We start from the raw sequence: 27989 nt of genomic DNA, 5'->3' as shown, positions 1-27989 counted from the left end.
TTGGCCACTTCTGAAATAAAGATGATACATTTGCAGAGAAACTGTTGATTTAAAGTACCTTTAATCTTCATAAATAAGTAAAAAACCAGAAGGTTATACAAAGCTGTCAGGATGGCACTGATGAATGGCAAATTCACCCGTTTCTCAATTGCCGGTGAAGACACACGCCGCAAGGCTTAACCGTATTGTACATCATATCTGCCAACTCATTTCTGTGATTAAATATTCCATCAGTGCGGGCTATAAGGCGGTAAAGCTTAACAAGATTCATAAGATGCACCACTTGAATACGCATAACTCACTTCCTTGGATAGAGAGCATCCTGCATGCAAAAGAAAATTAGAATTGAGTTAAATTACTCCATAAGACAAGATCAATAGAGAAAGGAAAAGATCCCCTAATGCAATGCAAATCTAAGATATAGTTATGTCCTGACAACTTGCAGCAGACAATTAAAGTCAAATAGGGAGGAACGCAATGTAAATCAACCCTAAAACCTTGAAGATAATGGTAAACAGTAGGACCAGCGACACGATTGTTATAGCTCTGCTTTTTTTCATGAGTGTACACTTCTGTAAAAGAAAACCTTTATTGAGGAAACACATGACAGCTAAAAATGGAGACTGTAAGATACATAGCAGATGCGCAACAGACACTATGCAAGTAAAATATTACTTGGGGACTGGAAAATTCTATATATTTACAAAACACTGTAGATTTTTCCTCCTGAGTAGCCCTTCTAAGACTATTTTTCTGACTTTGAAATGCTCATGCTGTAGTAAATTATAATATGGCTATTTAGGTCATGTGTAACATTAATAAGGATTTCCAGTGACATGGTCATGAAGTACAATTTGAAGACTGCTGTTGTAATTCCAAGGCTTAGCAAGTCTCCCTAACAGCTGCCGGCTGTGTATGTGCTGGTGAGCTGGCTAACTGGCATACATCCCTGCCCTTCCCACAGGTCCACTGGGAAGTTCTAAAATGACATTTCACAGAAAATAAAAGGGTGGTGAATTTTTTCATTTATCATTTTCAGTGTTTCACAGAATTCTACTTTTCCATATATCATAATGGATAGGTAATTTTTTAAAAATTGACTTATGTCCCCTAGTCTCCTTCTAGTAAATAAGAGGATAGTATTTAAGGTGCTATTCCTCCTTATGAGAAAGAAATCCTTAATTAAGTTATCACTTCCATTTCAGCTTATCTTTTCTAGTAAACTATTTATTAAGTTCTTGTGCAGGTCCTAAGGAGGAAATTTGTAAGAACTGTGCGATTCACCTCACAAAGTCTTCATGTAAACTGTGACAACGTTTTAAATTTTTTTTTTTTGTATATCCATGCCATTTTAATTCCATCCCATAGTGACCCATAATTTTGTTACGTTAAGCTAGAGTCTGTTATCGTCCCCCATACATTCATCTGTGGCTGGCAAAATACAGATTTGCAGTTTGGTTTCTACTAGTACTCTGGTACTTTCTTTCCATGAGTTGTTACATCCTTTGTTTCTGGGGTTTGTTATAATATAATTTTTACGTGCTTATTTATTTTATACAGTCTATGTTTTATCTGTAATACCTAGCCTTCCTTTTAGCCTTGGGCAGTCTGAAAGCGAAGTTCCATGTTGTTGCTTTTGGTTTCATTACAGATCTTTCTTTTTATTTCCTCGTTTGCTTTTTGGAATGACAAATTTTTGAGCAATCTCTTACTCTCCTTAATGGAATGTAGAATATTGTTGCACCCATATTACTACAGCAAATCAGGCCTTTAAAGCAGATATCTTGGGACACAGTAAGGCCATTTAAGAAGGCTTTGTCCTTCGAAGTGGCAGAAAATCTATTTTAGGGTGCATTGATGTTGGAGAGGCTTCTTTTTGACAGTTCCAGTATGCAAGGTGGGGGAAAACAACAGAAATTACCTGGAAATCTACTGATTCTTTCTTCAGAGAACAGTTGAATTCTTAGTGACCCACAAAAGAAAATATTCTTGCCTGGTCATAACCAACAAACAATATTTCAAAAATTTCAAAATTTATGTTGGCAGTGGAGAAAGAAAGGACTTATGACTAGTAAAGAAGAATCACCAGAGCAAGTCATGGAGCGCAGCTCAGTGACAAGTAATAGAGATCCTAGTCTCCTTTTACTTAAGCAACTAATTACATATTATTTTTTCCTGAATAGTTATGAAGTGCTAGAATTTTTTCCATAAGCTAGTTTCAAGAGTCATCCTATGTAGCTGACTAGTTGTACTCACTTCATAGTCTTAACCCAGTGAGGAGTATTATAAGCACCCAGTTTCTTGAGCAGTTAGTCGTTACCATTCCAATGTGGCTTGGAAAATATTCCCCATCAGTTAATATGAAAGAAAGGGGGAAGAGCTTGTGCTTTCAACTATTTTATATGTCCTCAGAAGAAAGAGAATTTTTAGATGCCTGGGGCTTTTTATCATGCTGTGGATTTGGAAGCTAGCACTATCCTCCAAGAAGCAGATTTTGTAACAAATTTCCTTTCACCAGTTTGTTGAAAATTTGAAATATAGTGCTATATAGAATTAATAAGGGAAGAAATACCATAGTACTATATATATATAAGCATGCACTTCAATAAGAGTAATCCAGGGGAAGAGAGGATTCCTGTATGTTTGCTAACACTAATTCTCTTTGTTCATGCCTTAAAGCATCTATTTCTGGAGTGTAAGAGCACCTGGGATTCATTTCATCTTTCTAGTGTTTCTCTTTGAATTTAAATGATTCTGCATAAGCTCAGCAAATACCCTAGAAACACTTCTCAGTTAAGGTGCTTGCACAGCAGTTCTAATCCTAGGGTAAAAGGTCACTGTACCATATCTGTAAAGCATAACTTTGGTGAAAATTGGCCGTCTGTCACTATATAGATTAATTCATTTTACATTTTGATTACATACACTTAGATTTGAATTTAGTTATTGACTAAGCAGATTTTCCTAAGTATTCTCAACATTGTTAGCTACTTTAAGTATTTTTCTAACTATAGAAAAATTAAATAATTATTGTTTAATATTCCATCTATTATAAACAGATGCTCCTTTTCAAAGCATAAAACAAAGCTGTAACTGTTGTTTCAAAAATTATAATGTTAAAGTACCATCATACAAATGATGACATCCTAGTTAGATTAACACCACTGATGACAGCTAATGCATATCTAAAGCTACTGTGGAGCTGTTACAAGCCATTATAGTGGAAATACTGGTTTATTAAAGATTAATAAAGCCAGTATAAAAATGGAATTCAGCATCTGTACTAGGTATTTACTAAAAAAAAATTGCAGAATTAATTATGCCTTATGCTACATTATGAGTTTTTCATTAAAATGTATACCATCACGGAAACTAAACAAGGATTATTCAAAGAATAATGACAATGACAGTTATTTTTTGAAAGATTAATTTAGTTAATTGGTTATGCATTTAAATCTGTAGCAAGGTTAATCGACCTATATTTATCATTGTATTGAAGTCTGCACATTTTAAAAAGAAAATCACAGATACTGTCAGTATTACCCTTTTAAGGATGTTTCTTCTGTTTGGATGTATTTTAATAACACTGTATGCGCTTAGGCTTTGATACTGTTCCTATGTGATGGTGAAAAGAAATTCCATACTCTTGAATATTCATGGTAAATCTTGAACTGCAGATAGAGCTTTAGACCAAAAGATAGAGTGCTTAAGAAGGGAGTTCCTGCTTCTTCCATGTAAAAGTCTGGGAATTTTGACCACAGTCTGGTATAGAGGAATCATTTGATACTGGATTATGATGGGTTTGTGCACAAACAGAATCTGGAAAAACAAACTGCAGATTTGCTAGAAGTTGGGGTTCTTTCCAAAGAGGGGAAAGGACGTGTTTGGGGTGGGGGTGTTTGGATTTGTTTGCTTGTTAGTACAGTCTTGCTGAGAGGTAGGTCTTGAGTTTTCTGCAAATCAGGCTGCATTAATACTCCTGAGATATCCCACTTGAACTAGTCTTAGGTGCCTACACAGCGAAACCACACTGACCTTATCTTAATACTTGGGGTCAATGGATTTGGAGTTATTAAGTTTGTGCTGCATCCTTACTATGGTGCACTATCAGCAGCCTGATACCATTCTCCAATGATAGGTCAGATCTCTGATGCTGGAGATTTTTCTAGAAGTCATATCAGTAGTTACTGTGTGTAGCCAAAGAATACTCTGAGATGACAAAACAATGCCAGCATTGTAACAGAGCTGGCATGAGTGCCAAAGCACAAAGTTGAGGCAGAAAGGCAAGGTGAAGAATTGTTATATTACCTGTTCTGGAATGGAAAAAAATGTAGAAATGAAGTAATACATACAAGAACAGAAAAAGTCTATTTAAATAGGTATTGTAAGGAACGAAGTAGGGCAATGAATGCCAAAAATTCTCTAGCCTCTGTTCCTCCCGTATGCCTTGCATGATTTTTACAAAGAAGATGCTTTTCCTTGTTCTGAGGTTATAACTCAAAAACCTGCTTTTCTCTTTGAACCGCTAGGTAATAGATTTCCTCAGTGGTAGTTCTTCTGGGTAGTACTTACAAAAATGTCTTGTTTTCTTTAGGTAAACTTGTTCCTCTTATAATGTCTGATCCAAAGATAAAGCAATGTGTATGAGGTGGGCTTGGAATGATAAATTCCTGTGCATGAGTAAGCCTGAATTCTACTTTAACACTTTCTGTGAGTCAGTGGATGAATACAGGACCAGGTATAATCATAGTTAAACATGTGATTATGATTGCAACTTACTTGATTTAGTACCTTATTCTAGCACAGAACACCATGTGTGTAGAAAGTAAGTTATAGTTAGCTCATGGGAGGGAAAACCACTGACCATTTTTAAATACACAGAAACTGCTTTGGGTTTAGGAAGTCCTTGATCTGCAAATGGTTGGAAACTAGGATAACACCTGTAAGAAGAGTATCATGTTTGCTGCCTTCTTGTACTTTACTTTAGGTGTACAATTTTGAAGATTTTGAAAATTTTGATTTTTTAATTATATCCAACATGTCAAAATGACACCTAAATGACAGCATGATGATTGAGCCTATAGGGGCAATATGAAGGTCACATTCTTGCCTTAGAGTCAATGGCCACCAAGTTAAAGTATTCAGGTTACATCTTGGTAATTAGTTTTGTAGTCAAATGATCTGTTCAGCTGAGTTACCAACTACTCAGGTCATCCTGCTCATTTCAGATACATACCTCTGTTTAGTTTAAGGCTGCTTTTGTTTGAAGAAACATTCTTCTCTACTCGTCCTCTTTTCCCCAGTGAGATGGTCTAATACATTCAAGCAGCCCCCACACAGATCTAGTATAATCAGTGGTGATCATCATATAACCTGGACATTTCACACCCATGAAATAACATTTTTGACATTGTATCAGACACTTCTTAACATCATAGAAATGTGGGTTGGGACTGACATCTTCAGGTCATGCAGTCCAACTTTCTTTTTAAAGCAGGACTAACACTAGTGGTAGATTAGGTGAGCCATGAATTTGTGTACATCTACAAAGACAGAAATTTATGATCATCTTTGGGTAACCTTTTCCAGTGCTGCACTGCCCTCCTAGTGAAAAATGTTTTCCTAATGTACAACCTAAACCTCCCACGCTACAGTTGGTGGCCATTGACCTTTTGTATTATCATCTGCTACCAGGTTTTTGCTCCATCATCATTCTAACTTCCCTTCAAGTAGAAGTGAGGGCTAGGAAGGAAACCTATAAGTGAAGGAAGAAAGTTATTAGATTGCCTTTTAACTTCCTCTTTTCCAGACTAATCAAGTTCAGTTCCCTCAGTCCCTCTTCACAGGACATGAGTTCTAGACCCCTACCCGTCTTGGTTTCACTCCATCATATCCTCCCCAGTTTCTTCACATTTCAGTTGAACTGGAGTGGCAGTAGGTTTAAAAACTGGAAGCAGTATTCCAAGTGCAGTCTTGCTGGCACCAGCAGTGTGTGTTGGGGGAATTGATCTGCTGGCCATGTTTAAATGTTTCTCCTAATGTCACCTAGTATGCAGTTTGCCTTGTTTATTTAAATGTTCTTTTAATAAAACAAAAATAAAACATTCTGAGCAAGCAGGAGCTGTACTGTCCTTTCTTTGTTATTACATTGCTTCTAACTTCTTGTATGCTTGTTCAAATTTTTTTTTTTTTTATTGTGGATATAATTGATCAATTTTTAAAGGGCTAAAACCAAAGTTAAGTACTGTGCTTTACTCATGAAGAGAATCTTTTGAGGAAAAATAATGCTTGGACTTCTCTTATTTAAACACCATTCTGGTGGTTAGTAAAAATGGGTTCTATGGCTTCCTGATTAGTGATGGACGACAAATAAATTAAGTATGGTGGCAGACTAAAACTGTTTAATTATAAACATTATACTGAGATGTTTTTTCTACAACTGTCTCCCTGGCTTCCTCTTGTTAATATATTTTTTTGCAGCATTAGCACGATTTTTAAGTAAATTTGAAAATTATCCCCACTTGCCACATACTGGCTTGGGGTTTGTAGGGCAGGTTTAGTTTGCATGAAATAGATTCTGTTTGCAAGAAACTGCACTGGGAGCTGTACTGTAGGCTCCATGTGCACTCTGACTGTCATTTGTCATGCAGATTGGCTTTTGGAGAGCTTTGAACTGTGTGTGATGGGGTTGTCTGCTTCAGGGGACAAGACTAAACCTGGTCTGGAATAAACTCTTCAGACTGTGTATGATGGAGGTTTAGAGGCCGGATATAAACCCAGCTGTTTTATAGCTACTGCTTCTGTCTCACCAATTACTCGGCAATAGAGGTCAGCCTGGGTGTGTACTGTCTGGGCCTGAGGTCTAAGCTACAATATACAGGGTGGTTGTCTCATAGAATAAAACTGGGACTGTAATTCAAATACCAGCTATAGATATATGTAAAAAGCAATGACTGAAGAATCTCTCAAAGGAAAATTTAAGACAAACTTACAAGGTCATCACTAAAACACTTCTTTTTTCAGGACAGGGTGGGGTATTTGCAATGCTAGATAAATTAATAACAGTTATGCAGAAGAATAAATTCCTCTGATTAGAAGAATAACAAAGTTAGGAAGATCCATGCGTTAGGATGGACAGTCAGCCAGACAACTGTTCTGGGATGTAAAGTAATGAAGTAATATACGAAATATAAATTAATAGAGCTCAGTGGAATGGAGAACAACTCTGCTATTTTTTAAACCTTGATAACATCTATAAATTAATGCATAAGCAGTTTAAGATTATCCTGAATTGTATTCCAAACATATAGCTAATGTTTTCTGTTTCAACTTCTGCATTTTTTTCACATTTTGGGCATTGGGTGTCAGAATCCCCAATACATTTGCTTTGTAATTGCTTTTCATAATACTTTTGAGAGTAAATTTCAAAATACTGAGATTTAATTCATTTACACATTTGTAGAAGTAGCTGTGCTTTACAATGGTACACAATCTCTGTCAGTGTGGTGCTGTCAGATTTTCTTTGTGAAAATTGTTTTGGGGAAATCTCCAAGCATACAACTGCTCCTAGTAAAAGTGAGTGTTTTGGAAAGTTTGGAAACATTGCATTACCATTTTTGTAATATTTTTTCATGCTCCTGAAATGCTGGAATCTGAATGGGCTAGGGAAGAAATAGATGAACTAAAGCAAGGATTATGCATGGTGATTCAATTTTTGTTCTTTGATATTCTCAGCGTGTCATCCAGAATAGAATTTTGTTTGTAAGTTAAAACCAACATCCATTGGGGTAAGCAAATAGAACTGAGGGATTAGTAATTTGCATCCCTGCATCTAATTGCATTAGATTTGCATCTCTGTCTTATCAATTTACTGAAATAGGTAATTTACACAGAAAATAGTGTCTTGACACAATATGAGAGGATAAAGTATAAACACATCTACTTGTAATCCCTCCAGGGCCATGGTGAAACTGCAGTGTTCGTGTTTGAGCAGAAAGGCTCCCGTTTCATTTAATCTGTGATTCTATTCGTATTGCAGTCTTTATTCATCAGGCAGATGTATGAATGTGCCCCATTTTAGTTATCAGCAGAATATAAATGTATTTTTAATATTGTCAAGTATCCTATTTCAAGAACAGTATAATACCAGCTCAGAGTTGATGTTTATACCTCAGAATTTCTCTCATGTTTGTTTCTCAAAGTTACAAATAAACCAAGATCAAGTTACAATGAACCAAGAGTAACCATCATTTACATATCTTTTAGCCTGCTAGGAGGACCTAGAAAGATTAACAATTTGATTTTCAGTGTTTCTGAAAAACTTCAGTGGGACACATCTCCCAGTATAAGATAATGGAAGGGAATATCACTGAATATCAATTTATGTGCACCTGAATTTGTGTGTGTGTATGTATTGTATATTAAATATATTTTGTAGGAAAGTTACAGCTATGGGCAATACTGACAGTACCGCTCCAATTTTTTACATGATTACATAGTGTATTTCCATTTTAGCTTTTTCAGTGACAGTATGTGAATAAAGATTTGCACTTGGATGCCAATGATAAAAATTAACTACCAAGCACAGGTAAACTTTCTAGGCTTGTTATGCAGTTGAGTTTGTGTGACAGGAGTTTCATTTGGGTTACAAGACAAGGAATGTCTGGGGCTGATTAATCATTTTGAAATTATATTTGGAAAGGGTGGTTTATTGCAACTGTTTTATATTGTGAATGGAAACATTACCTAAATTGTTCCTGTGAAATACAGCTCAAATATGGTAAGGCTGGCATGCTAATTAAAATAGAAACAAGTCAGGCATGCAGCGTGTATTTTTAGGCTGGCATTACTTTGCACATACCAAAAGTACCATGACACAGCCTAAATTTGCTACTAAAATCCAGGGATTATGCCATGCTGCATTGTCAAGCTATTCCTCCTAAAGCAATCTTTGAAAATTTTAGTGGTCTTGTAGTGGATATACCTTTCAACTTTTCATTGATGAAGTGCGTGAAGCTTTAAAGCAAGTCATCATGATGTGAGGCAGGAAAAGGACGTTGGCATGGGAGCAGAGCTTAAAAGAATTTGCCACTTCCCAGCTCCTGTACTATCCGCAAGGTTTTTCCCAGTTTAAGATACCACAGTACATACTGGTAAGTAGTTTGATCAGTTGTGTATGGTATATCAGGTCCTGCAGAAGGAGAGAGCCTTGTTACAGAAGGAAGAGGTGGGGAGAAGGGAATTAGGAGAATCTCACACAAAATTCTTACCAGAGCTGCAGACTTTGCTCATCCAATTTTTGCTTACATGACATTAACAGCTACCAATCCTGGGCTTAGTACACTGGACACTGAACATATATAACAGGGGAGAGATCTGTTTCCCAAAAGCCTGGAATGATATGACCAGCAAAGAATAGTTGGAAGGATGGCTTACAAATTTTGCTTGTTGTAACATGCATTGCTGTTCCCTGAGTCATTGCCTAAGTTCACTGAGTGTTTTGGTGACACTCTAAGAGAGGTGATAATAAAGAAATTGCACTATGCTTAGAAAAGTTATGGAAGGAAAATTGGTGTCTTAAATAGCATTTTTCAATAAAGAGAGATCATAAAATGTCTTAGAGACACATACCTCTGCCACACCCCAGTCTTTTTTTTTCCCCCATTTTTGATAACCTATATGAGGTTATATGCGGGTCAGTGACTTACTACATAAGCATAAGTGTATGTACAGAGCACACATTCTCATTCTCATTACCAGTAGAAAGTATAATAGGTTATTAAATAATTGAATGTATTTCAGGTTTGTGGTTAGAAGGTAATACAGATACTGATTTGGACTTATGGAATTCACATTTGGATGTCAACTACTTTAGATTCTCTACCCTACCATGCAATTCACTTGATTAAGTGAAGCTTCAGTTATAATTTTGAGGGACTTAAATATAGGTTTTTTCTGTATTTTTAACATATTGGAAGAAAGGAGGTGTGTATCTTTTGGATGATGCTACTTCTGTCCTTGTTAATAATGGATGAAACAATTCAATGTGTCAACACTACCATCCATGAATGATTGTGTTAAAATCTGAAGGAGTACTATTCCATTTATAGAAAGATCCCAAATAACTGAAGGCACCTGAGAAGCATTTTTTTTTTTAATTAACAGCATATTTAATTAGCAGCTTACTAAGGCCGTGTAGTTTGACTACAGATAATGAAAAGCTAAGAGGACACTTAACAACTGTTATGTATTCAAGATACTGTCTTTAAATTCTCTAGTCAGATGGGACAAGAGAAGTTAATATATGATATTATTGTACAACAGTGGCCTTCTAGTTAGGTGTTTCTGATTAATTTCTATGACACATTTTGAAATAACCCATCATAGAATAATATTCCAGACCAGAACAAGTATAAAGCTATTTCTGTCTGGAAAGGCCGATGTTAAATTACACCATTAGAACAGCAAATCAAGACCAGGCATGACTTGTTTATAAGGATCTTTGACACACTAGCAAATCTCCTCATACGTTCATGAGGGATGTAGCCTTATAGTTTTCTTCATGCGTTGTATGTGTAAAAGGAATTAAGTGTATAGGACTAATAGTTGTTGCAAAGGGTACAAAGCAAAACAGTGATTGGAATGACTGAGAGAAGATTGGGCTATGTAACATCCAGCTGTATTGGGAAAAAGGGAAAATGAAATAATAATCACCAAATTTAATAAATAATTCAGCTTTTAGTTTAGAGTAATAAAATAACATTTTATAACAGTATAGACAAAATGGGACACAAATATATTTAGCTTTTTCCTGTGGGTTTATTTGGAGCTTTTTTCACAGAATCACAAAATCACGGGTTGGAAGGGACCTCAGGGGTCATCTAGTCCAACCTTTCTGGGAAGAGCACAGTCTAGACACGATGGCTCTGCACCCTGTCCAGACAACTCTTGGAGGTGTCCAACGTGGCCGAGTCAACCACTTCCCTGGGGAGATTATTCCAATGGTGACTGTCCTCACTGTGAAAAATTTTCCTCTCGTGTCCAATCAGAATCCCCCCAAAAGCAACTTGTGTCCATCCCACCTTGTCCTCTCCATGTGACTGCTTGTAAAAAGGGAGTCTCCATCTTCTTTGTAGTTACCCCTTAAGTACTGGTACATGGTGATGAGATCCCTTCTAAGCCTCCTTTTCTTAAGGCTGAACAAACCCAGCTCTCCCAGCCTATTCTCGTATGGCAGCTTCCCAGTCCTTTGATCATCTTGGTGGCCCTTCTCTGGACCCCTTCCAGCCTGTCCACATACTTTTTGCAAAGTGGAAACCAGAACTGTACACAGTACTCCAGGTGTGGCCTGACAAGCGCTGAGTAGAGCGGGATAATGACTTCTTCATGTCTGCTGGTAATGCCCTTTTTGATGCAACCCAGCATCCTCTTGGCCTCCTTGGCTGCAGCAGCCACTGTTCGCTCCTGTTGGGCTTTCTGTCCACCAGAACCCCCAGGTCCCTTTCCACAGAGCTGCTCTCCAGCCAGGTGGATCCCAGTCTGTGTTGCACTCCTGGATTATGTTTTCCCAGGTGCAGGACCTTACATTTCTCCTTGTTGAACTTCATAAGGTTCTTGCTGGCCCACTCTTCCAGCCTATCCAGATCTCCCTGCAGAGCAGCTCTCCCTTCTGGAGTGTCTACTTCCCCACTCAACTTGGTGTCATCAGCAAACTTCATCAGGCTACACTTGATGCCGTTATCCAGATCATTTATGAAGATGTTGAATAACATTGGGCCCAATATCAATCCCAGGGGGACTCCACTAGTGACAGGTTGCCGCTTGGAAAAGGAGCTATTTATCATCACCCTTTGGGTGCGGCCTGTCAGCCAGTTCCCCACCCACTGCACAGACCACTTGTCTAGGCCATAATGCATTAATTTCTCCAGGAGGAGACTGTGGGGGACCGTATCAAAGGCCTTGGAGAAGTCCAGGTAGACAATGTCCACTGCCTGCCCCATGTCAACCAGGCAAGTCACTTTGTCATAGAAGGCCGCCAGGTTTGTCAAGCACGATCTGGCTTTAGTGAAGCCATGTTGGCTTTTCCCAGTCACGGGCTTCATTTGACTTGTGATGGCCCCCAGGAGGATTCGTTCCGTGACTTTCCCAGGGACTGAAGTAAGGCTAATGAGCCCTTTGGTAAAATAGTATTACAGAATGTATGAACTGGTACTTAGTTGCCAAAATCGGTAAGAGACTCTTACTGGTAACACAAGAGAATAAATATGTGTAAAGAACAGTGTCATGGTTCAGCCCCAATCAGCAACTAAACACCACGCAGCCGCTCGCTCACTTCCCCCACACCTGTGGGATGGGGGAGAGAATCGGAAGAGCAAAAGAGTTAAAAAAAACTTGTGGGTTGAGAAAAGAACAGTTTAATAATTAGAATAAAATAATAATGTTTATAATATCGATTATGATAATAACAATAATGATAATATAATAAAAAGGAAAAGGGAAAAGGGAAAAAAATTCAGAAACACGAACGATACAACCACTCACCACTCACCAACCAACGCTGCCGGTCCCTGAGCCATGATCACTGCTTCCCTCCCCCAGCCAGCTCCTCCCAGTTAACATACTGGGCACGACGTTACATGATATGGAATATCTTTTTTGCCAGTTTGAATCCGCTCTCTTAGCTGTGCCCCCTCCCCTCCCAGCTTCTTGTGCACCCGGCAGAGCATGGGAAGCTAGAAAAGTCCTTGACTAGTACAAGCACTCCCCAGCAACAGCCAAAACATCTGTGTGTTATCATCAACATTGTTTTCATGCTAAGTCCAAAGCACAGCACTGTGCCAGCTGCAGTGAAGAAAATTAGCTCTATCCCAGCTAAAACCATGACAAACATCTACTTTACGTGGGAAACTAAGTGCACAATGGGTTGAAGTGATGTAATTGTCACTAAATTTCCTTGTATGTAGCAACTTCTTTAGTTCCTCTATTATAAACTTTCATTTTAGTTACCTGTGTACTAATACCCAATGTAGACCAGCCCTGGATATTGGCTTGATTAATTTCTACCCCTGAAAATACATATGTGATATGTTATGGCAGACATAGTTGTACCCTATACAGAACTCAGTACCATTGTCATCTTTGGAGCTGTCTGAAGAGCTTTATATGAAGCTGTGGTTGTTAGGAGTCCCAGAGTGAAAGTAGGAAATCAGTTTTTCCCCTTTGACTCACTTAGTAACTTGCTACTTGGAATGTAACAGAGTACTGTGATGCAACTTCTGTCCTCTTCTCTTTTGTAAATTCCCAAAAATCCTGGGGGAATAAATAACAGCATGGTAAACTGGAAAGTTTTTGTTATGAGCAAAGGTACTGAAGCTGTCTATACTGGGAGGAGATGCATTGTAAACTCAGGTTCTCAGTAATGGTTTATCAACTTTATACAGTTCTGGCAGTGAAGGTTTCTAAAAGTTTCATCCACATCCTGTGACAGGAGAGAGCTATTCCCGTGATCAAGGCCTTGCAACACTTAATTTTATATCTGCAGTGTAATTTTAACTAATATTATTAATTTTTTTTCTGCTGAAAATGTTTCGCTTTATACTTCTACAAAGGATGCCGTAAAAGATTCCAACTAGTTGTGCAAATCGTTTTAAACTTATTCCAGGTCTCTACTTTTAAGCTGTCTGTAGTGGTGGCTACATAATGGTTCCAGTTAGACCTAAAAACTATTTTTAACAGAAGTGATTTAATGTTCTTTACAATTTACTAGAAAGTCCTCCTGTTGTTGATCCGGGGTACTACTTCTTAGCTACCTGAGTATTTGAGAAGTACAATGAACTTTGTGGTATATCGTGTATAGGCCAGTGAGTAGTCTGTGCATCATCACTAGTACATTGGTGTTTCCACTTATGCTCTGTCAATTAATTTATATAAATCATCTAAATAAGATCCATACACAAAAACTTATTTTTAAATTCTGAAAAAAATTAGAAAAATACTTTTAGTCAAATATCTTGAAACCACGTGGGACTGCATTTTTGGTGTTCTAAAAATATTAATGACTTTACAGCATTTTCCTCACAGCCCTGGATATTTTTAGAGTAATTATTTTCTCAGAATAACTATAGTGCTTTAACATAGGACCTAATCAGATAGTATGTTCTTAATCATGGACTGTAGAAGAAAACATTGGAGGAAATGAAATATGAGTGGGAATTTTTTTTTATCTTGAGAAGTGTGTTTTTGTCCATGCTGCCAGCCTGTATGCCAAGGATAAATGGTGAAGTCTGGGGGGATCTCTGCAACACTGCAGCAATGCTCAGCTGACACCACCATGCCCTGCCGCAGCACAGCTGCCCGTTGTGTGCAGCACAACCCACGGGCTTGCTCGGCCACCGCAGACTACTCTCCCCCCATTACGCCTAGCAGCATGGCTGCCTCAGTTTCCCTTCTGCCACTGGCCTGTCTAAAGCTCTCCTGTGTACCTGCAGTGAGTACACACTATAGATATATATGCTAATATTTTACTCATCCTTTTGATGGAGTGAGTCAGGAGCAGCTTTCTGCTAATGGTCTCCAAAATCCTGTATCACTGGTCACATGTCTGTTGTGACCAAACAAGTAGAGTCCTTATCTTAGAGAAAGGCAAAAAAGCATGCAGATTGTTCTTGATGAGAAAATATCGGCCTTACATATGCTAGTACAGAAGGCATTGCAGAATTAAAGATGCATTCTAGCTTGGCTGTAATTTTTTGAAGTTTATAATCTCCATGATATTATTGAATTACAGTTTGAACAGAAATATTAAGAGGTTCATATTAAAATCCTCTTTCTTAAAAAAACAATTTAAAAAACACCCTTTATTCTGTCATGCTAGAATTTGTAATCTAGAGGAAAAATAATATTTTTGTTCTTCTGTTAAGGAATTTATAGATCATTTCAATGTTCTGAAGTTTATCCAGAAGATCTTATTGTAAACATTTCAGTCTTTCCCCAGTTGTACTAATTATCATTTAGATATGTATAATACCAAAATTAGATGCAGCAGAAATAATCTTTTCTCACAAAAGTACATTAAAAAGTTCCATATTTTTCTAAGAAAATCTAATAATAGTGGTTTAGGTATTAGTTTTAATTTCATATACAAAATCAAAGGCAGATTGTCAAAATATAATTAGAAAGTTCTATGCAACAAATTAAATGCACTCTAGTAGCATGGATGAAAAAAGCATCTGTTTTGAAGTACTTTCATCAGAAATTAGAAACCTTGAGTAGGGAAAATGAGATTAAATCAGAGAAAATGGAAGAATGTTAGCTCAAAAGAATAGGAGAATATGTATGGACCATGGAACAAGCAAAATATCGTCTAGATTTTATGTTGAATAATATACATATACTTCTATCTTCAATTTCTAAAAACCTTTATCTTTATATATTTACTAAATATGCCTGAAGTCATTATAGTTACATTATTCTTAAAACCTAATGAAAATTACTGATTTTAGTAAATCCTTTCCTTTCCACATTTCATTCAGTGGGATGAGTGCCTCTATGCTTTCAGCTCACTTTCATTTTCAGGCTTCTGTGGCAGCACAAGTTTTGAAGCATCCATTGTGTTAAATACATCCATATTCCAATGTATACATTCCTAGTGTCAAGTGTGTTGATAGGTCCTGTTTATCACCTAGCCTGAAAATGATGCTTGCCATTAGGATCTCATATGGTCGTTTAACAGCTTCCAGTTGTGGATATTTTTTGGAAGGCTGGGAGAGATGTATACCAATATAATCAACTATGTGCTGTCTTAAAGTAAGGAAAAATATTTTTAGCTTGTTTTATCTTTCAGATTAGTAATGGATGGCTGGAAAAAAGCAAGTATCTCCAATTTCTGTTAGCTAAGGGGATGCTATTATCTGGGTAGCTTAGAAGCATAATATTTCATGAGATTTCCAGTTCTCATAGTCTTAGCTAAATTGCATAAATTACAAGAATTATTTTCCTTCAGTATTTCCTGTATTTCTACTTCAACTGACATCTACAAGCAATAACCAAAGAACTGGTTAATGACAGAAAAAATTGTTCAAATATTTTTTGAAAGAACTCTGGTCTGGTAACTGAATGTAAGTTGAGAATTACTCTTATAATACTATACAGAAAACAGGCCTACTATTTGTAATTAATCTTGTAATCCTTCCAAACATACTTGACTCAATTCTGAGTTACATTGCTTATAAGTCAATACACAACTTCTAAAATCTCACAAATCTTCATGTAATTTTAATATTTTTGAAATTGCGTGATTCATAAAGCCCAACAGCTTGAAGTATGTCAGTGTATGTATAATTTTGTATGTGTTGTGTATACAGATATATAAGCATATATCTGCAAAACGGATGTGTCACCTCCTGTTCTTCCTGGTGGACTGTATTCCAGACATGCAAAATTTTTTGTCCTGGTGTGAAACTATAGTTGTTTCTGCTTCTAATCAATGTTCACTCTGTATTCATCTAAGACTGCTAAAAATTTCAAGATGTTGAAATAGTAAGGCATCTTATTTAAGTTCGTTTTTTTAAAAAAGGAAAATAAGCCTAAATTTCTGTCATTGTTCAAAACGAACATGAATTGCAAAACTGTTCTTTTAAATTGATTTGGTTATTACTTTTACTTTTCTTTTTAAAAATGCGGCTTAATTTCCTTTATTTGGTTTTGTTCTTAATCGTGAATCCAGTTTATATACTGGAAAGTAGCTTATGTCTATGTATTTCTCATCTGAGCTAAAAATACTGAAGTCTTCACATGTGTTAGTAATATGCCAATTTCACTTGCACCGGTGTTAATTTAAGCGATATGACTGAGATCATCCTTGGCCTAATGTCTGTATATGGGACCTTTGCCATCTGATTTATCTGCTGTGTTTGCTTGAGTAGCCTCTCACTTCAGCCAAAGTTAGGGAGGTGAGAAGTTAGTAGCTGGGTGGTGTGGGTGGGTTGATTGCTTCTGTTAACAGCAGAGCTAAGCAGGCAGCTGCTGATTCAGAGAGACAGGGCAGAGAGGGAGAGAGAGCAGCTGGGTGAGGGACTGGTGTGTGCTGCAAATGCTCAGGGCATGCACCAGCTTCCCCATGTGATACAAAGGGTGTATTTTGGGGGATGCCTGTGTTTTGCTTTTTCAAATGTAAAATTGTACATGTTTATTGGGGCTCTTTCTGCCTTGAAGTCAAAGGACAAAAAGTGCCCCTGCTTCACTGACTGCTCTGGTTATGACTTTATTTCTGTTTTGAGATAAAAATTGAGGTTTAGTCTGAGTGTTCCAAAACCAGATACCACTCTCTCTCTCTTTCTTGTAGGCAGGGTGCTGCTGTGCCAGGCAAACCAGGAGGGATCTCCCGTGTACAGTGCCCCCAGTTCACTAGTATACACATCCACAAGTAAGCTAGTGTTATGGCTCTTTTTTTTTTTTGTTTTGTTTTGTTTTGTGACAAAAGCACATTAATGTGAATTAAGCCCCTAAAACTGTAAACTTTCCCAATAGCTCTTGTAAATATGGTATTTATAAATGTCTGTAAGTAATGTCAACAGATAATTCAGTGTTTTCAGTTACATCTTTATCCTCAAAGTAAAAATATATTTTATTTTAAAAAAAGAGACCGCTTATGTTGCACTGTTCTACAGAAACGGTCAAAAGTTCTACAGTAGCACTGACATTTTTTGGAATCCAGTACTGTTGCGCACTCTGCATTTTGTGTAGAAGATGTTCTGTTTCTTTTTCCTTCCTGGTCACAACTTTGATTTAATAAACAAAAATTCTCATATCATGCCACCATTTGATTGTGTCAGGAAGAAAATAGAAGTCTCTTTTTACAAAACGAAAAACACTGTGTGCTAATGTGTGTTTTGAATTATAAAAAGCTGCCCTAATAACAATAGCAAAGACAAGGTGAAACAATAGAAGCTGCCATCTACCATTTTGGAGTAGCAATGTCTCCTGTAAAATTCTGCAGCAGAAGTGGAACTGATTCTTCTGTGAGTGTTTTAGATCATATTGGTGGTCCCACTGATGCCCATTCTGAAATCTAGTCAGATGAAGAAGCCTCTAGCCAAATGAAATAGTAATAATTGCTGCCTGCTGAATTAGGGTGAGCAGCAACATTTGCTATGTGTTCTTAGCAGTCATCTGTAAAGAAAATATTTTATGTTGTCTGACTTAACAACGTTATCGGATGTGCTCTTTGTGAAGATTGTAGTCACTCTAGAATGCAATTCTGCTCTTTTAAAGCTTATCTAGACCACTAAAATAATTTCTTTTATTAAGTAAAACCAGGAATAAGGACAAACGAGTTCCATAGTGGTCATCCCTACAGTCACGTAGCTCTCTTACGTCAGAGGCTATGAATATCATCCCTAGAGCTGCTGCTTTTACAGTATAAATACGGGGTGCAGTTTCAAATCGGGAGTCTACAAATACATACTGAAATAACAAAATATATGAAATGTTTTAAATTTGAACTGAAATTATCAATTAAATCTGCATTTGCTTCCAGATGCTCTATGAATATTTTGTACTCTGTCACCTTTCCCAAGCAGTGAGGGTTTTTTAATCCTTGTAGTAACATAGAGATTAAATACTTACTGTCTAAATCAGTGTTCCCTATAGGACATTTTTAGTGCACTATTTCTTTTTGACTGGAATACCAATCTTTGACTAAAATTATTTTCTTAGAAAATTATCCAAACATTTCATTCATCTCACTGTTAGGGAGCTTCTTCTGGAGGAGTGGGGTCAGTGTTTGTTTTTTATTTTCTGGAAATTACTCTAAATAAAATCTTCCTTAAGTTTACCCCGTTGCTCCTATTGTCTCACTGAGTTCTATCCTAGGAAACTTATTTCTGGGGATGCTGTTTACATCATACAGTATTTCCACAATTATTAAATCCCTAGATAGTAATTGCATAGCTAGCTAAGCTCTACACTTCACTGTTTCCATTATGTCTCATGAGCCAATCCGTTTGAAAAAACTTATTTTGCAGTGGTGCCCCTGGAATAATGATATCCTAACAAACACCTGTTTGTTTTCAATTATGCCAAATATATAAGTAAACAGACTTCGCCTATCTGCCTCCCACTGGGCAATGTGTAATACACAGTTTCATAGCAGAGATTGCTACTAGTCCTTGCAGTAGAAATTATTACACTTTTGTTGAATCTGTGTGTCTGCAAGTCATGATTTTTCTTTTATTATGTGTAGTATTTCATCTTGCCAAAATGCTGTTTCCCCTACAGGGTCACAACTCCTAATAATATAAAATTACTACAATTACTAATGATTGTAATTAGGGTTTTTTATTTCTCCTTATTACAAAACTTTCAATAAAGATGTAAAATATTTCCATTTCTATAGGGAATTCTAGTAAGAAGTGAACAGAAATGAAGCTCGATTTTTGTATAATTTTATTTCTTTTATTATTTTAAAGATCTTCTATATTCTGTTTTTTACAGATGTATAGCCATATAATACATATGGATGTATATCCATATCCATATATTTTGGATGTATATTTGGATGTATATTCATATCCAGGTATTTTTATGATAACTGATAAGCCAACATTGACATCTAGGAGACTAATACTTTTTCTATTATCATTCCATGTAGACAACAATATTGCAGCCTACATCTTTGAATAATTTGTTAATCATTTGTTCTGTTACAGCTAGTATTGTAACAGTGTAATATTTCAGAACAGCTTTCAATTTAAGAATTAAGAGGTTTTAAATTTGTAATTGTTTTAACAGAAGGGGAAGAGTCAGCTGAGATTTTTAAAGCTGTCTGAGAGGTTTGGAGTTAATTAAATGCTAATGGCATTTAGGAATTTTCAGATATTTGGAAAAGGATAGTCCCCATTTTTAAAAATCTTATTGTTTTTAAATTGATTCTTTGTATTTTGATCCCGAGTTATATTCCATAAGGAATGAAGTACTGAAACATGGTTGTAAAATATATTTTTCTTAATTTGGCTAGCTTTATTTCTCACTTAACTTTTTGACTTTTAATTGTGTTTGTCACTAGTAGTGTCTGATGACTCTGAATGCTTTAACCTTGGGTTTTTTGCTAGCCAGAAAGAAGAGTGGATTTCTTGGAGCTACTTTTTCCCTTCTGATGTTTTTTTTTCCACAGGATATATTTTATGTATCACATTGTACATTTCCCAGTACAGTGATTAGTTACACCTCTGAATATGTCAGGAGATGGAAACATGGCTCTGCTTCCTTCCGTCACTTTTGGTCCTTCACATAATACAGAAAGAAATGAGCTGTTTCTTCTGCGAGCAGTGGAACAAATCAGTAGCAATAGTCTCTCATGCCTCATCTGTTCTCTTATGCTGAAGGAGAAGATGGGACCTGGATCCGTTTTTCATTTGCACGTCTATTCTGGGAATAGATAATTTGTTATGAAAAAAGCATAGTTTCAGCAGGCAAATGTGTTCACATCCCTTGGTGGGACAGCTTTTACCTTACTGACACAACCTAAATAAGGAAGCTCATGCTCTCATCTTGGCTGCTGTAGATTCCCATGGCATTGACATCTTGAGGACAGAACTAATACAACTGATTTCAGTTAAATCCATCATCATTATGCTAATGCAGAATGTAGACAAGTATTGGAAGGAGATATATCCAGGAAGTAAAGATAGAGCACTCTAAGTCCCAGTGAGTAAGCGAGCGTTCACTGGAAGCTTCCTGGAGGCCCATGATATCTCACTGAAACAATCAAAGAGTTTGGCTGCATGTAACTGACAGTCTCTTTTTGCCCCCACTTCTTTAGACTAGTTGCTTCCACAGGAAATTTTTTAATCCTGAAGAAATTTGTATCTACTTTGAAATAAGAAATGTGTCAAGAAAAATTTTGGAACTTTTCTAAATCGGAGCCACTTGAGAGTAAGATCCATGGGAATTAAGACCCTGTTGGACAAAAGGAAGATTCGAAAGAAGAAAAAAGCTCTGTCACTGAATGTCTATAGAACAAGAGAAAACGGCTTCAAGCTGCATCAGGGGAGGTTTAGATTGGGTATTAGGAAGAATTTCTTTACTGAGAGAGTGGTCAGGCATTGGAACAGGCTGCCCAGAGGGGTGGTGGAGTCACCGTCCCAGGAGGTATTTAAAAGATGAGTAGACGTGGCACTTCAGGGCATGGTTTAGGAGACATGGTTGGTGTTGGGTTGACAGTTGGACTTGATCCTACAGGTCTTTTCCAACATTAATGATTCTATGATTCTATGATCACTGATCTACAAAGACAGTAATATAGCTGGGTGTGTATGGTTAAAAAAAAAAAGGAAAAATGCTAATCTGAATTTATGCAAGGACTTTTAAAAACTGGTTAGTGCCTATTTTCCCCATTTTTTCTATAATGTAGAAGTGCCTGAAAACGTGAATAAAATAGAAGTTAATGAGAACCAAAACATGGGAAAGGAAGACATGAAGTCATAGAATCATAGAATAATTCAGGCTGGAAAGTCCAGGTTGCCCTGGGCACCTTTAAGGACAGAGACTGCACAACCTTTCTGGGTCATCTGTTCCAATGTTAGAATGTCCTAACAGTGGCAACCTCTCTTCTTTCAGGTTATGTTTGTTGTCTCTTGTCTTCCTGCTGTGTAATAGTAAATTGCTATATGCCTTTGTTCAGAATGATGTACGGATGAGTGCCCATATTTCCCAAATGTTTTGCATGCCCATAGAAGAGAATTTTGCCATAAGTGCAGTGAGTACGTTTAAAACCCATGACAATTTTGGCTTACATTTGCTAAATGTTAGGGTTGTTTCATCTTCAGTAAGCATGTTTACCAGCTCCAAGATATACATCCTCTTTTTCCATAAATTTTCATTTCTTTAATTAAAAAATAAATAAACCTTTCATGCTGCAATGAAGTGATAGGATTAAAAGAAGGAAAAATATGAAAATGCAGAAATCAGATATTAGTTTATTTTATCATACAGGAAAATGAAGTTGATGGCTCATTTTCTAATTGATATATTGATTACAATTTTGTAAGAATTCCTAGTGGAATTCACCACAAATGATTGAGGTGGTACAAATGCTTATAAATCTGTCCCACAGTGTTAATGTTCTTTAATTGTAATTGTCTGATAAAACTTCCATCAGTTTCTGTAATTAACCTAATGGTTTAAATTAATTTCCACATCACTGCTTATTCATTTCAATACAGGAAATGCCATTACATTGAGTTTAATTAATACAAAGTAAGTTCACAGTCCATTGTATCATTAGAATAAGTTCTTACTGTTTTAACTGTTTCAGTGAGAAATATTTTTTCCACTCATTTTGTCTGTCCTATTTGTGAACTTGAGTGTTCATTCTCTATTCATACTAAAATAGTATATAACCTTTATAATTAAAATATTTATAACCCAATTCTTTTTAAATTACCATCCTCAAAATATCAGTGTAGATATTTTTAGTATTTATCATTTCAACTATTTTTAAGCAGAATCCAGTCAGTGCCAAGTTCATAATCCCATGATATGCTCTAGAACATCTTATTTGTCTTTATATTCTTTTCACAGAAGTACATATGACAGATAAGCACTCACGAGAGAATACTTTTGCTTTGTGTCAGGCAGATATTAAATCAATAAACTATGTTGCCCTGGGATTTTAGTTTATGAGCAACTGGAAAACAACAAGGCAAAGATCAGATGTTTTTGAAAGGTGGGAAGGCAGTTCTTTCAGAAAATTTGCCAGAAACCTTTGGTCCTGTAATATTTTTGACAAATATTTTTACTGCTTAAATTCTTTTAAAGGAACTCAGGAAAATACATTCCATTACTTCAGAGCAGGTATCAGAAATGTTCCTGAATTATCGTAATAATCCTACTGATGCTAAATTTCCAGGAGAGAAGGAAAATCTATAGCAGAAGCTTTAAGCATTAATTACATGATATGAGAATTTTGCTTTTTATGTATGTTCTCTACTAAAAACTTATGAACACTTATGTATGAAAGAGACATGTACTATTTTAAAAAGATTTTTTTTCCTGTGGGTGTTTTGTTTTGATTCACAGGTGGAGGATAGTTCAGGACTTTGTTGATATGCATGGAATAAATCAGGAAAGTCACAAATGCTAAGTAAAAATAACACATCCAATAGTAGGATTTAGTCTGTTTGAGGGCTTATTGTGCTACAGAAATGAAAATTAAGTAAAGCCTGTCTATTCAATATCTGTTGAATATCCTTGCTTAGAAGTACATTACTTGGCTAAGGAATATTAGTAAACTACCTAAAAAATGCTGTATGAAACTTTTTCATATTTCTTGTGAAGACATTCCAAGTTTTATTTTTCTATGACATTACTAATGGATCGGAGTAAAACCTCTGACATTTATATTACGTTCTGCAATATTTCCAATACCAAGGTGATTACCTGGGGGAAATATAAATTTTCAAAAGGTGATTTAAAGTGCTATTCTAAGCAGAATCCTTAGTGGAAACATTCAGTTTAGAAACCTTGATTCAGTTGATTTTGTCAGTTTAATCTGTTGCACATAATTAATTACCTGAAAATTATATTCTAATGGCGACAGTCTTCTGACAGGATTGACCTGACACTCCAAGCAACTGAAGCATAGGTGCTCCTGGTATTTAGTATTTACCTTTCTGGGTTTTGTATGTAAGACCATACTCAATCCAAACGGACATATACTTCATTGTAATGACATCAGTGATAACATTTTTTTCAAATTTTATTGCTGTAGTTTTTATTAATTTATTTGTTGTGATTTTACTGTTATTGGTAAGTGAGTGCCTGTTTAGTAAGCTTGCCATTTTGAATTGGTATATGGGTCAGGAACAGTTTAAAAAATGAGTATTCATATGGTATAAATAATTTGCCTATTTTGCAGTAATTGCAAATGAAATGTAAAAGTTGTCTGCAAACTAAATTTTTAATAGGTCTGTTTTCTCTTAAACTAAAATGGAATGGCAGGTCACTTAATCACAGTGGAAATATATATTAGTAGATTGTATTAACATGTTTGTGGTTTTGACTGCTTTTTATTACTTCACAGAAAAAAAGTAGAGTAACCCTGCAAAGGAGTTCTGTGATCAAGCCGATTTGACCATTGCAGGACTGAAATTCATGAATGAAACAGTACAAAAATCCTGCCCAAAGGGAAATGTCCATACATTTGAGTAGACCAATCATGCATATCATTTCCAGGTTACAAAAACCTCATTACTGAACATTTAGGAGTCAAACTATCTTATAATGTGCTTCCTGATTTAATTAATTGCCTTTATTTATAAATTGAAGAGAATCATCTTCTTGTAACCCAGGAATAACGTGAAAAGTGCCTTTCCTTTTCTGTATGTTAAAATACAGTGGGTTTACATGAAAGTTTAAATAAAGAAGATATCAATAATAAGCAGGAAGGGAAGTTTACTAATTGTTTTCCATGATTTTTTTCCTCCATGTATAGAAGTTTAAAAGGTTGAAAAATCATGCATCACTTCCAGAGAAAACTATTGATGTCATCTCTTGTTGGAATGTCTTTAGAAGGTTTTTAAACAGTTTTGGCCCATTGGATTGGACCATGCTTTGAACAAAGTTACACAAATCTGAATGCAGGATAACTCCACTGACTTCTAAGTAAGATAGTTATAAAGGTAATACAAAATTAAAAAATTTAATTAGATTATTTTCATACATATTATGTTATAACCTTGATTTAAGTATCAGCTTTTTTAAATTGTAAAATGAACCTCTTTTTGGTTTTTTTTGGTAGCACTGCCTGAAATTCTTACAGCATCTTTGCGTTCTGTATTACTATTTATTATCCTTCTGTAACTATTTTATATTGTCCTTCTATACTGTCTACCAGTATTTTAAATGGTGACTAATAAGACATCAGTAAAATGTATCATAGCTGTCCAGAATCTGTAAAAATGGGTTTCATTTCACTTCTGCAAATCTGTTTTTAAATGCCTTGCTGTTTATACTCATTATTCTGTTAATCTGTTTAGCGACGGTACAGTGTGTCTGACGCTTAAGATAAAGATAGATATATCCCGAATTGTGTGCCACTGACTGTTCTTTTAACTCATACACCATCCTACACCTGGGTAATGGGAGATGACTGGAAAGGTGTGCAGGACATTTTTAATAATTAATTGAGAAGAGTATCTTTGCCCTTTAGTTCAGATAATAAAAGTCACGTTTGACCAAGGGCAATTGGATATCTCACGTATCTTATGTGCTTTCCTGTTAATGGAGATACAGCACTTGGCTACTGGCAGTACTCGTGACTAACCCATGAGTTAGGACAATAGGATTGTTTGGACTTTCTCCTCTTGGTATGCAGCTAAAGAGTGAGAATTGCATTTAGTATTTTTTTGCATCATGATCTATGATGTTATTGTACATAAGATCCTTTGTGTAGGGTCCTAGATGCAGGCTTCTTAAGTTTCCTAAGCTTTGCATTCTGGAAGCCATGTTACTCCTTTTTAGTAGGCAGGCACACACAGCTGACCATACATATCAATTCATACTCTCTGTGAGATATTAAGTTGTTAATTTTGTGGTTTTCAGCTTAGCCTGTAAGATTTGGTTTTGAATAAAGACTTACTTCAGTGTCACTCTTTCTTGCATTGTGTGACAGTGGTTATTAAATCATGGCTCTTAAAACCATGTTGTATACAGCAAAATTCTTCAACCTCAATTTCACAATTAGTAAATACTTTTGATGAATTAATATATTTAATATCTATATGACTCTTTGCATGTGCAATTCTTTGTTTTGACAGTCTTTTTCCATTATGGCTTGGATTAGGTTAGTAGCTGCTTTTTCCTCAATCACTTCCTGCCTAAGTAGTTCCCAACCCAACAACATTCTGACAATGTTCTTTTTCACAGTTTAATAATTCTGTTGAGTTTTAGTAATCCTTGTGTCATCCAGACAGAACTTTTTGTAACCACATAATTGACTTTCATAAATATTTAAAGTACTAAATTTTGTCATCTCTTTAGAGTAGTGCTACTCTTCATCTAGTTTTCCACAACCGTGTCTTTTTTACTTTGTCTAAACAGTGTTTAGCTAGACACCAGGGAATTTTTCCATTTGCTTGGAACTTGTAGATACCCAACAACAAGGAACACAAGACAAGTTATTGATCAGTTTGATCATCTATATTTGAAGATTGTTCTTTAATTTAAGATCAGATGTGGCTTCTCTGATTGCTACTGTTTCTTTTCCTTTATAGCCTAGTTACTTTGTTGTTTGTTTTACCTACTGAGCTTTTTCTTGTTTGCTAGTCATTTCATTTGCGAAAAGTCAACAGTTCTTTCCACATCAATTACTTGTATTCTTTGTAATATCAACCATGCAGTACTCATATTTTGTTATTAAGTACACCATAAGTAATTTGACCACCAATTATAGTGCTTTTTTTATGCAGGATTGTAGGTTGGTGTAATTACATAGCTTTACAAAAAAAATCTCAATCATCTTATCTGTTCTTTTCTATCCCTCCACATCACCCATTTTTTCTGCGTGTTAGGAAAAAATCCCTCGATATCTGAGGGATTCAGGTGGCTGCATATACAGTCCAGTAAAAGAAGGATGAGATATATGAGAATTTCTGATAATCACAGAATCACCACATGGCCAAATCTCAGAATGGCTGAGGTTAGAAGGAACCTCTGGAGGGCACCTTGTCTACCTGCCCTGCTCAAGCAGCGTAACCTCGAGCAGGCTGCTCAGGACTCAGTCCAAACAGCTTTTGAATATCTCTAAGGATGGCGACTCCACAGCGTATCTGGATACCTGAACTCAGTCACCCTCACAGTGAAAAATTTTAGACAAAAAGATGAGGCAGTTTCCGGGATTTGGCATCAAGGTTATAAATTCCTGGCATATAATGGTATCAATATACATAGAAAACAATGGTGGTTTGTTTATTGGTATGTTATAGGAGATGAAACAAGGGAGCGGAGAGAAAAAGATTCGTTCTATATACACTTTAAAAAAATATAAAGAAAACTAAATGTGAATTCAGTATGCGCAAGTCATTCTTGAAATAGAGCATCAATTAAGTCTGGTAATAAATTTAAGGTAAAGAAAACCAAATAAGTTTTTCTGGAACAGTTAAGTATCTTCTGACAATTTAACATAAGAAAAAACATATTAAATATGAGGTTGCTTTTTACTAAAATATTTAATTTAACATAAGAATAAACATATTAAATATGAGGTTGCTTTTTACTAAAATATTTAATTTAACATAAGAATAAACATATTAAATATGAGGTTGCTTTTTACTAAAATATTTAATGTGTGGTTTTTGAGTGTATTTGATTATGTTGGTGATTTGGCATGGAAAAATCTTATTTTTTCATATGTCTGCAGATGAAATAGTTGAAAAGAGTGTCTTAAAGCAGATGTCTGTCCTCTTTCTAGAAATATGTACATACTCTATCAGAGTACACCTTATAAAAAGTTTTACCAAATTTATGTAAAATTTGGTGCTAATTTGGATTTGACTGGAAACTTAACGCAGTAGAATTGTGTAAAGGGTTTCAATTAGAGTGTGCAGTGTTTTGTAAGTAACTGTCTCACATAAAAAGTTAATTAATCAGAGCTGTGTCAATTTCCTTGTGCCATGTCAATTTGCAGCAAGGTAATTAATCACTAATCGCCCAGTGTACAGCAAACTGAGGGACAATCCATGAGTCATTTATTGTTATTTTTTTCAAAATAAATGGCACACCAAGCCATGAAGAAACACATCTTGCCTTTCATAATATTTTTATCGGCAGTTTTGCATGTTGTAATAGACTGCAGAAACAAGCAGCTGTAGTTCAATGGAATATGAATATTAAAGAAACAAATGAGAGCAGATTTATAGGCCATTGCTTTTCTGTTATGTCAGTTTTGAGATTACACTGAGCAAATGAACAGTGAAAAATTACTCTTCCATGTG

General features: G+C 35.9%; 1 protein-coding gene across 16 annotated transcripts in view; it reads left to right on the top strand.

Annotated features, from left to right (window-relative positions):
* The window catches only part of RBFOX1 (RNA binding fox-1 homolog 1), a 1419204-nt gene that overhangs the window by 1332918 nt on the left and 58297 nt on the right, over window positions 1–27989 (top strand). For 12 of the 16 annotated variants that reach the window (XM_064461968.1, XM_064461967.1, XM_064461969.1 and 9 more), the window contains one exon: window positions 17342–17422. The exons of the other annotated variants lie outside the window; for them this stretch is intronic. In XM_064461968.1, coding sequence (XP_064318038.1) covers window positions 17342–17422 — 81 coding nt within the window. The remainder of the gene's footprint in view (window positions 1–17341; window positions 17423–27989) is intronic. 16 annotated transcript variants of the gene reach the window in all.

The sequence above is a fragment of the Phalacrocorax carbo genome, chromosome 10 (assembly GCF_963921805.1).
Source record: "Phalacrocorax carbo chromosome 10, bPhaCar2.1, whole genome shotgun sequence".
NCBI classification, from domain to species: Eukaryota; Metazoa; Chordata; class Aves; order Suliformes; family Phalacrocoracidae; genus Phalacrocorax; species Phalacrocorax carbo.
The sequence above is the reverse complement of the archived record's forward strand: the minus strand, read 5'-3'. Positions and strand labels throughout refer to the sequence as shown.